General features: G+C 47.6%; 1 protein-coding gene across 4 annotated transcripts in view; it reads right to left on the minus strand.

Annotated features, from left to right (window-relative positions):
- Positions 1-11,319, minus strand: part of ARHGAP32 (Rho GTPase activating protein 32) — a 597,177-nt gene that overhangs the window by 129,521 nt on the left and 456,337 nt on the right. For all 4 annotated transcript variants that reach the window (XM_019509213.1, XM_019509206.1, XM_019509198.1 and 1 more), the window contains 3 exons: positions 9,782-9,874; positions 8,056-8,178; positions 5,053-5,130 (listed from right to left, as the gene is read on the minus strand). In XM_019509213.1, the coding sequence (XP_019364758.1) occupies positions 5,053-5,130; positions 8,056-8,178; positions 9,782-9,874 (294 nt within the window). The remainder of the gene's footprint in view (positions 1-5,052; positions 5,131-8,055; positions 8,179-9,781; positions 9,875-11,319) is intronic.

Below are 11,319 nucleotides of genomic sequence, written 5' to 3' on the forward strand. Positions count from 1 at the left end.
GGGGGGGGGGGGGGGGGGGGGAGTGTGTCCCCCAGATCTGCGTGGGGCAGGGCGTGCTGCAGCCAGGGCTGCACAGGGCTCTTCTTGTGGGTGCTGGGCTCAGAGAGGACGCCAGAGGCACTGGGAAGATGCTGCATCCACACCAAATTTTACAGCCACTCAGCTTCCAGCGTTGCTGCCACCAGCCACAACCCCAGCTTTTCCCAGCATGTGGGTGGATGAGAAGCATTGAGCCAGGGCTGTGCCAGGCAGCTGGTGGAAGCGGCACTGGGACTGGAGTGGCGGTGAAATAAGGGGTGGATGCAGCATCCTCCCAGTGCTGCCGTCACCCACTCCAAGCCCAGCACCCGCCAAGAAGAGCCCCACACATCCCTGCCTGCAGTCCGCCCTGCCCTATGCAGATCCAGGGGGGCATGCACCTCCTCCCCATGCCCTCCCAGGGTGCAAGCAGTGGCAGAAGCTGCCTGCCCCACCTGGGCAGAGCCTGCCCCTGCCCCCTCCCTCACTGCAGGGGGCACTGAGTACCCCCCACGCCCCTTCCATCACACTGGATTTACCAGCTGGAGGCAGCTCTTCACACTGCCGGCTGTGCTCCTCACTGCCTGAGTGCTGCGCTGTGGCTGCATGCGGCAGGGGCGTTTATCGCCCAAATTGTTGGTCCCACTGGGCTGATATCTGATACAGCCAGTTTTCTTTTCAAATATCTCCCCTTATTTATTTCTTTGCTTCAGTCTATCTTTCCTAGATCTTATCCCTCGTCTTCACGGGGTTTGTGGGGTTATGTAGGTGTGTGGGGGGGATGTGTGTGTATGTGGGGTGTGGGGGAGTATGTGGGTGGGTATGGGGTTTATGGGGGGGCTGTAGGGTGTTCATTGGCGGCTGTGGGGTGTGCATGGGGGAGTTTTGGTGCATGCGTGTTTGCTGGGGTGTGTGCATGTAGCTGTGTGTGGGGCTTCCCCTAGAGGTGCACGGGTGTGCGTGTGGGGGAGGGTGTGGGTATGTACAGTGTTTGTGGGGTGTCTGTGTGGGCGGAGGGGTGTCGCTGTGGTGTTTGAGGGTATATTTGGGTGTACACAGGAACCCCGTGCACATGCTCCCTGACCCATTTAGTCCATGCCCCACAACAGCCCAGAGCCCACGCACCTTGCCACCGCCAACAGAGAACAGCCCCAGAATGCCCTGTGCCTGCACCGGACTCACTCCCATCAAATCGGATCAGCTGGAACCCAGGCACAGCCCCGACCCGGCCCGCTTCCCAATGCCTGCCCGTGGCGAGTCCTGCCAACCCCTGGGCACGCAGCGGGGCTGGGGCAGCTCTGCAGCTGGACTGTCTTTCTAGGCAGCCCAGGTAGTGGCAGGGACTAAATGGCTGCTGCCACTGCCAGCCCATGGTACTGCTGGGGACCTGCACAGGACGGCCTCAATCGCACATGCCCTGCGCCTGGCTCCAGGCTTGCCTGCCCAGGCTCAGCAGGGTGGCGTGGGACAGAATCTGTTGCTCAGCATAGGAGGAAAAGCAGTCCCTCTCCTTTGCCACTGCCAGAGCTTCCTGGCGTAGCCTCCTGGAACCCGGGCCATGCCGGGCTGCCCTGCATCTGCTCTGCACTGCCACCGCTGCTCCGCTGGGCAGCCCAGAGGCAGTGGTGACACAGCATAGGCACAGGGCAGCCCTGCATGTGCTCTGGGCAGCTACACCACAAAGCACTGGCAGCGGCTGCTTTTACCCCAAGCTGAGCAGGAGCTTTTGTCCTGCACTGCTCCTGAGCCTGGGTGGACAAGCCTGGAGCTTGTGCAGGGCATGCGGGGTCAGGGCTGCGCATGCCACCTGGGCTGCCTAGAAAGGCAGTCCAGCTATGGAGCTGCCCCAGCCCCACCGCATGTCCAGGGAGCAGCAGGACATGCTACAGCTGGACGGTGCCCAGGCCAGGCAGGTACCCACCACAGGCCAGACAAAGACCTGCCACAGGCCAGATCCAGCCCACGGACATAATTTGCCCACCCCTGGGCTACTGGAAGTAAAATGGAAGGAATTGCAATTAAAAACAAAAATAAACTTTCTTTTTAACCTGTAGGGAAAGGTAAAGAACAGTCAAAAGAAACAATCAATCATTTGATCAAGCCAGTGAAGGCAGAAAGCTCATTTACACCAGCAGCAGCTTAGAGATGAGAATACTAAGCAAGAACTCGCCCTCAGATACAACTCTATACAAGGAGACAACAACTCCATCTGCTAATGCAAAGGCCTAACCTATTCATTGGGCAGGACTGGGTTCCTGCTGCTTCCCATCCTAGAGAAGTGCACCCAAGTTTGTGTTAAGAGCTGGACCCTTTCCTTAGTCTGTCCAGAGTGACCATTCCCTGTCCCTGGAACTTGTAACGAAGCTTAGATATTTCAGAAACATAAAGCCATAAAATTTATCTCAGCAGGAGGCCGAAGGTGGCTTGCGACTTAGACTCAGTCACTATCCTTTTGCCACTAGCGTCTGTGCCTTGAAGATAAGAAAGGACTTGATGTGAAACCCAGTTTGACATCTTAGTTTGAAAAAGGATTTCACACAGCATATAGGATTAGAGACACGTTTTCTAAAAAGAGTGACTTCCCCAAAGGGAACAAAAGCAATCTACTCAAAGTCATTGGGTTCCTGCTGATTCATTTGAATAATTAAAGTTATTTGGACATCAATTAGTATTACTTTTGCAACAGTTACTGTTCTGAAATGGCAACAGCAAGTGGTTGCCCACCCACCAATGCTGGAAAGTTGCCATACTTTCAGTTGTTTCCACAGGCATTACTACTCCTGCCATATGACTGTTTGAAGCACTTTACAACCAGGCTCTTTGCAGATTGTAATGTATTTCTAGGGTTGCTTGCAGTGGCAAGATACTAAGATTTTTTTCCATCTTCTCCCTTCCCTGCAGTGGGCAGCACTCTCAAAAAGCTGTGCTAAATTGGGAAACAGGATTTTTCCCCCCACACAAGCATTCCAACGGGCTCTGCACTTAAAACGCAGGATTAAAAGCATCTTTTTCTTTGTACAGCTATGGAATTTGTGGCTTCTGATTTCTGATGGGGTGTGATGGATACATTTCAGAGAGATTATGGGTTAAACACTGGAGGTCCTCGAGAGAGCTGCATCCCCCGGCAAACCAGATTCATAGCTGTATGAGAGCTCCTGAATGTGTAAAACAGCTGCTGCATTTCCAATATGCGACTGTCAGTATCTAATTTATTGCTTTATGAAGACCTCTGGGACATGTGGGGGATGGAAGGTGCAATTAAAATTCCATGTTTTCTATTTACCTTAATGACAGTGCTTTATTTTAGCAGCTGCTGGGATGTGTTATAAGTAACTGCCCATGTATACAGATGAATCCATGCTCACAGTTGCCTATCAGAGTTTCTGTTCACTTGTGTGATGCATAAACGTCCATATAATTTGTTTTGCAATTTGGCGACAAAGGGGAGTACAAGGTAGCTCTGAGCAGCAAACATTTCCCTGATTAGTTCAAGCCTTTCTTCACCAACAGGGTGCATATTGTTACAACTGGAACAGGTGGGGAGGAGTGACATGAAACACAGTGGCAAATTCCAGGGCCACACAATAGGGATGCAGTGCAGTTCTGATGAGTCAGCTTGTCGTCAGCTGCCCACCTTGAGCTAAGGAGGCATCTTTTGCTGAGGTTAAATGAAACGCACCCTACTCCAAGAAGAGGCTTCCAAATATCTCCCTGGGAAAGAGCAAGCCAGAGAGAGAGAGAGAGAGAGCGCGACATAGAAGTTTGTCAGCGAAATCCTAGGATCTTCCAAATCTGGAGAGAGAACACAGGTCAGCACTTGTGTTTGCCGTTAACAATAAGCACCAATTTCAGGTGGGTTTTGAATCTATTCAATGGACTCTGCTATTCAGAGCAAAGTGGAAATTCCACCAGTTTACAACAGCCAACAGCTACAGGATGAAAGAGTCTCTCTCCTGTTCGAAATGCAGCCTTTGTGGGGAAACACACAGAGCACAAAGGGGTGGACTATCAGCTCTCACCCATCAAAGCCTCTGCTTTCTCAGAAATGTAGCTTTCTTTACTGCACATCGCCAGCACTAGGAAAACAAAGGGGTGAGAGCAGCTCAAGCTGAAACTCTAAAAGGCACCTAAGGGGGTGAGGACCCCAACTTCCTTTCAGTTTAATAGTGCCTAATTGGTGCCTAACTCCAATAAAAGTCTCCGGAAAATTAGCCGAAATCTCTGCTACAGTCAACAGGGAGGATGACTCTACACGTACAGTTCTCATTACAATATAGAACAGAAAATACCTATGGACCACCAAGCCCATCCACCTGGAAATGACTAATCCTCCAATTAACATGCCAAACACCTCTGACAGCACATTTAATTCACTGATCACCTAGTGCTTTATGAAGTCAAGTCAGCCTAATCCCCTTCTACCAAATGCAGGAATCAAAGCACACATTATGCAGGTTGCTTTTCTCAGGCAACACAGTGAACCAGAACCCAGGTCTCCTGACTCCCAGTGCAATGAGGTGTCTGCTCACTAGAGCAATCGTTCTCCTTGGTTCACCACTGCTTGGCCCCCCCCCCAGCTTTAAATGTTTCAAGGGATGGAACAATGAGGCAAATGTTCACGGAGCAAGTCCGAATTTTTTCCAGAGTCCTCCAGTATTGCAATAGAGTACAACAGTTCCATTTAATTGCGAGGCCTCCCATAAGTTTCAGCCCAACTCTGCAAGTCTGTGGGGAGGGGAAAAAATGGGGCGTGTGGTCCCATTGTTCTCGACTCCTTGGCAAATTTATTATCACTGCCAGCATGGAACAATTTCTGCCCTCCCAGCTGGACCATTTCAGGCCCTGCTCAAGCTTGCAAAGGAATGGGGAAATCTTGCACCTGTACCTTCCCTACTCAGAAAGCAAATGCAGGGTCACTTGGCCTAGCCTTGGTGTAGAAAATCATGCATCACAGAGATATCAGCAGCAACGGCAGTTCAGCAAATCTTGCCTCTCTATTCATGTCGCGTCCTCGGCTGTAATACCGGTGCATACCTGAAATCCATGTTTGCCTCTCCACCACGTGGTCAACTCCTTTGGAGGCATGTCAATAACAGACACAATGTCTCCCACCTAGAAAATAAAACAGCCACCCATTAACATGGTTGCAGAGAAAGCACTGCTAGACTGAACACACGTTCTTCTGCTTTGCGTGCAGTCCAACAGCCACATGAGTAACTGCACAAACAAGTGCCCCGAGGCATCGTGCCTTGTATAAGCTGCCAGTGGAGTAAGAGACTTAATGCACTGTAAAACCTACAGGATGCACCTTTTTAATGTATTCATAAGCAGAAGGTGTTTAAAAGGAGCCACAGGGAACAGAAATGTTCCGATTAAACTGTGCAGTACGTGTTGCGGAAATAAAGCACAAAACCTCTTGGGAAATGTCCTCTAGAAGCTGAATTCATGTTTGCCTTGTGCACCGTGTATGCCTGCCTCTCTCTCTGCCCCCTCCCTGTCGTGCCCAGGAACAGAAGAAATGTATGTGGTGCTCCTGAACTGACAGGTGCATGCTCCCCTGAATTAGGAGGCCAACACAGCAGTGAAGCTGCAGGATGTTACGAGAGCAGGACAGGAAGACAGCAATATCAAACTTGACAGAGTGGCCTAGAAAGATTAGTGAAGCTTTGCATTTTCCTTTAAGACTACTTCACTTGCAAAAATGGTATGGCCTGAGGTTTTTGTGTAAGCAGGTATGTGTGTACATGCATGTGCAGATTTTGCCAACTGTGAAGCAGAACGGTGATACTGCTCTTCTGATCTGACACAATATTGTGCTAAGTACTATAATAATTTACAACAGCAATAACCAGCTTTTCTACAGCGCTTTTCATCAGTAGATTTCAGAGCTGTGCAAAAGAGAGATCATCACCATGATTTCAGAGACCAGGAAACCGAAGCACAGAGAACTGGAGCAATTTGCCCAAGCAGAACTGGAGCACTATCTGCTATGTTGCATTACCACTCCTTGAGATTAGGAAAGCAGAAATCAGCCAGATCTCCTGAGTATTCAGTCTGAGAGGATGGTTGTAGAGATAGCTTCTGCACAGTGTTTGGGACACAGCAAGAGGAGGATGGACACAGCAGAAAGGGCATGGACACATAGGTAACTGCAGCAATTTCAAAAGAGCAACAGCTGTTACATTGTAATTGCTACTAAAAGACAAGACAGGAATGATACAACTATGGCAAAAGGGCTCCAATTTTTACCCTAGATAAATCAGTGATAAAGTTGGAGCAGTTTTGCTACATTTGTATCATTCTCCCGTTGTACCTACATATTAAAATGTAACAGCTGCAGCCCTTTTGAATCATTCCCTTTCTGAAATGGCTCCAGATGTACTGATGTCCATATGCAGAGATAGTGGAGACCTATAATTTTATACCAAAACTGTATCAACTCTGTGAACTCATTCAAGCAGTAATCTCTGTGCCTTGGTTGCCCTGTCTGTAAAGCCTATGCAAGGCTAGTAACAACACCTTACTTAGCTTGTTGCAAAAGTAAACCAATGGTTTGCGCAGAGCTTTGTGATAGCTTACAGAATACTCCATTAGTGCAAACTATTTTATTGTTATTATTAGTGTTGGGATAGTGCCAAATAGCTTGTGCCCCAAACTGTACATAATGTAACTTGAAAGGTGGCACACAGTCTATTTACTTATGTCTTTCTGATTAACTCAGTGCATGTTTCCAATAATTGCTTCAACTCCAAATCTGGACAAAACCTCCAGAGCACCAAACTATCTGTATTATTTGCCCATTGTTAAAACTGTGATGGTAGAAACCCTCACAGGCAGTGACTGCATGTTCCTTAATATTTGCATGCAATGCTTTCCAAGCCCCATAAACAGTAACAGTGTATGCATACTGCACAGGACAGCTTAATAGCCCGGAGGGACCAGAACCAGAACCTGATTTCAACAGAGCCCAAGACCAGATTTTCAAGTGCAGAATATCCAGCATTGGTGATACTTGAGGCCAAATTTTCAGTTCACAGCCCTGCATACACGATGAGCTGAGCTGTTTTGAAATGATGCCCCCTTCTTTTGGTGGGGGTGCATATGAGAGGTGCATAGTTCTCATGCTATATGAGAGATGCATGCTTTTCAAACTGTGGCTCTAAGTCAGCGCTTCACAAACATTTCCTCAGCATGACCCCATTTATGACCCCCTTTCCTCAGCATGACACCTCACTCCCAACTTGCAGGCCCTCATCCCCTCCAGATGCCCTTCACTCCCAACCCACAGACCCCTGGCCCTGCTGGTGCCCTTCACTCCCAATCCACATACTCCCTACACTCTCCCCAGGTGCACACAGGGGCCCACAGCCCCTTACCCTTCCACCCCCGCAGCGCCTGAGCCCCCACTGCTGTCCGCAGGTTGTGACTCACAGTTTGGTAACTACTGCTCTAAGTGAAAGACTGTTCTTTGAGTAATATTCCTCACTCCAATTAAACATGCACACATGCCCACATACACATGCATACACAGAATGTTCTTCTAAAATTATCTCTAGACATTTTTTTAAGGTGGTGCAGAATGAGCTATTCAGAACCTAAGCTAAAACACTAAACAGCATCTATTTAACCTAAAGATCCTACTGCCGGGGTTGGCAGCGGTTTTGGGTAGAGTGCCAAAAACACCCACAACCTCGACTTGTAAGATGTTAGCGTGACAGGTGGACAGTGGATGACCCGCCAGGTGTGCTATCCTTGTTGTCGCAGTGCAATCCCATCCCCTTCCACGCCTTCAACCCCATGCCCTGGCACCCGTGTCAGGGGTTGCCTACCCCTGTTCTACTGCCTAGCAAATTTGTGTTTTACAGATAACTCAACTCCTTTACCCTACTTTGTGCAAGTATGTTGACTGAATCAGAATTTTAGGCTACATTTCACATTAGAACCTCAAAATGCACAAATGTATTTTCACACACATGCGCACGCGGGTTACTTCTTTTATGTCAACAATGAGGAATGCAAGTTCTTCTACTTATTTACCTCAAAGGACAGTTCATCTGCTGCTTGAGCAATGTATCTCTTAATAACATGGGCAGCAGCAATGGCAGGAACGTTAATGGACGATTCTTCATGGACTAGGAGGTGATTCCCCTTGTTGTCAATCTGAAAGAGAGAAAATGGTGGATTGTGAAAAAGCTGAAGATGTGTGCTTATTTTACTGGTGCTCATGCATGGCAGAGATTTTAAGCTGATTCACAAAGACAGCACAGCTTGGGCTCCCCCTGAAGAGAACAGCATGGAGGAACAATGTAGGACAGAGCATACGTAGAACTGAAGGGGAAGGAGAGTTAATACAGAACATTTCAGAAGGTCAAATCTCCTTTCCATGCATGTGGCAGGCAATGAGAATGGTCCCTTTCTGCATCCCTTTCCATCATTTTAACATGAGGATGAAAGTTAACGCCTCCTGTTCTCACAGAATTATCCTGATTTTTCTTTATATCCTTAACACAGTTATGCAACTACAAAAATGACTGACAAGGAGCGCATCACTCAGAGGAGGACTGGCAAGGATAGGAAGGGAACATGATTTTTAAATTCCAGTGAGAAATGACGGCTCTGCTGGCTCTTTCCCCCTTGCCTGGCTTCCCTGTTTGGTTTTAAAATGCTGACCAGTTCGCCTCTCTAAAGCACTGGGTAAGAGATAATTTTATAAGATTCTCACTTAATCCAGAAATGTCGTTCAGAAGTTACATTTTATTGCAGCTATTTCACTACCATGTGCAATGGCTTTGCTGTAACCTTCACTTTCACTGTGTTTCTGTAAATTCACCACTATCATTTGCCTCTCAAAATTCCTGTTCAATTCTCTTTTTGGGCCGAAAATTTTCCATGTCTCAACCCAAAGGGTTTTTCTTTTTTTGGTAAATTAAAGGAGAATGCATTGACCCAAATGATAAGCATTTAAAAAAATAGCTACAGAAGAAAGCTAGCAAATTTCTCAAGGGTTTTGCGGTCTAATTACTGTCTTACAAAGGATAGAAGGAGCCCTTACATCAGTAGGAAACAGGAAGACTCTCATGCATCTCTACCCAGCCGGATTAGGGTTGGCATTGTTGACTAAGAAACACAGGTGGTCTTGAGCACTTACTCCCACCATGCTTTCCTTCACCCTCTGTCCAATAAGGTCTATTGTTTGAGCTGGAGGAAGACCATTAACGGATAAATCAGTGCTACAGCTGCAATCCATTAGATGTAAACAGTGGCACTGAAAGCACAGCACAGGCTCTGTTGAGCCACTTAACAGTGATGGCAAACAGGCACAATATTTGCTATTTCTATGCAGATGCCATTACAAATAAAGTACAAGAAAGAGATCAACAACTTTCAAAAGGCTTGCTACATTAGTAATATCTAGCTGCCGATAGGGAATGCAGGAACAGATATGTGCATCTCCCTCTGAATATAACTTGTCTTATCCTATTCCTGCACCCTACTTTACCAAGTAGCACATTGCCCATTGTATCACTTGTGTTACTATCTTCTATTGCTTTGCAATCAAAAATGAAGGATGACAAAAATCCAAATGGGAGAGGGGGAAAAAAAAAAAACCTTCACAAAGTAGGATTTGATTCTCCCCTACTGGGTACAGCTGCATAGGTAGCAAATGTTACCAATGGAGCAAACTTGGACATAAAATTATTTAACAACTTCCGTAGAGAAGGAGACTCAGGAAATGAAAAGCAGTCCATAGACTACACAGTACCTCCATCCATGTGAGAGCAGGCCCACAGTTGATCTTGTTGCCTGCAATGGCCGAGAGCCGTGACAGATAAGCCATCAGCATCTGGGTGACCAGCTAAGGAAGCAAAAGAAAAAAGAGAATGAGCATGGATCTTCTGTTGATAGACCATACCAGAGACCTTCTCGCTGTGCATGAGGTTAATGCATGAGGAATGTAGGGGCAATTCTGCATCCATTCCATTTTTTTCCTGGACAAAGTTGGATGCTGTCGTTTGAAGGAGGAGAGAAATCGGTGGAAATGTTGTTACAGGAATTACCCTTTCAGCAACAAACATTTGTCTTTTAAGGAATATGGGTCCTGTCTCTTGCTTCTTGCCAATTTCAACGTACCTTAAATGATGAAGGCCTTAAATGTTAAAGTCCTTCTTTCACCCTGAATTTCATATTCAAACAGATTATTTCAATTATGACAATCAAACACATCTGAGAATCATTTAGTAAAACATAACAGAGGCTGCCATTTCCACACAGTTGTAAACACTTTGGAATGCGGCAAGTCCGATCGGTCACTTCGCGAAACATCCATTTTTCTCAAACAACAAAAGACGAGTTTAAAAATATCCTTCTGAGCGCCCTGTTTGCAGTGGTAAAACCACTTTCACAAAAGGAAAGTGAGTTCGGACACTGATTCTAAGTTGTGGTGATAGTAATGCGAAATATCAGTGCAGGTTAGAGCCTGCAGGAGCAAAAAATGCTGTTCTCCCAAGCATCTGCTCTAGTTTGTTTAATGTAAAATAAAAACAAATCCGAAAGCTGCAGGATACCACACAGCTGCAAAACCACAGTCCAAGGAGCAGCAGTGACATTTAGTTTCATCACATCTCTTATGCATCTGGATCCTCTACATTCAACCCTATACAAAGGACAGTAGGTGCACTAGGAAAACAATGCTTAGGCCTGTGTGTAGTGGCTAGTATTCACTGCAGATTCAGCTGATTCGGGGGACAGAGATTCGATTTGGTGATTTGAATCACTGTCCCGAACTGATTCGGCCGAATCTGATTCGGAGATTTGGCTGCTGCCGAATCTCCACATCGCCGAATCACGCAGGCCCGTTCCCTGCCAGCTCTCCCAGCCTGGCAATGGCTGCCCCACCCACCCCAGCTCCTGGCACTTGGATAAAAAAAAGCCCCGACTCAGCAGGTGCTGCCAGGTGGGGTGGCAGGGGCGATCCCTGCTGCCCCCCACTGTCCCATGCAGTATGGGTGGCTCTGCACAAGCTGCCCAACCCCCACCCCGCTCCCTGAGCCCCCCATCCCTAGGTTGCTCCACCCACCCCAGCTCTGGCCCTTTAAGAAAAAAAATTAACCAAAAAACCCCGCACTCACAGGCTCCTGCCTGGCCGGGTGTGATCCCTGCTGCCCTCCACTGCCCCATGGTGCATGGGGGGCTCTTCCACGAGTCCCCCAAAGCCTCAAGGCTGCTGCAGGAGCTGGTGAGGCCGACGTTTTTTGTTTTTGTTTTTAAAGGGCCAGAGCTGGGGTGGGCAAGGCAGCCATG

This window comes from Gavialis gangeticus, unplaced genomic scaffold (genome assembly GCF_001723915.1).
Source record: "Gavialis gangeticus isolate Ggan-Ray unplaced genomic scaffold, GavGan_comp1, whole genome shotgun sequence".
Classification (NCBI taxonomy): Eukaryota; Metazoa; Chordata; order Crocodylia; family Gavialidae; genus Gavialis; species Gavialis gangeticus.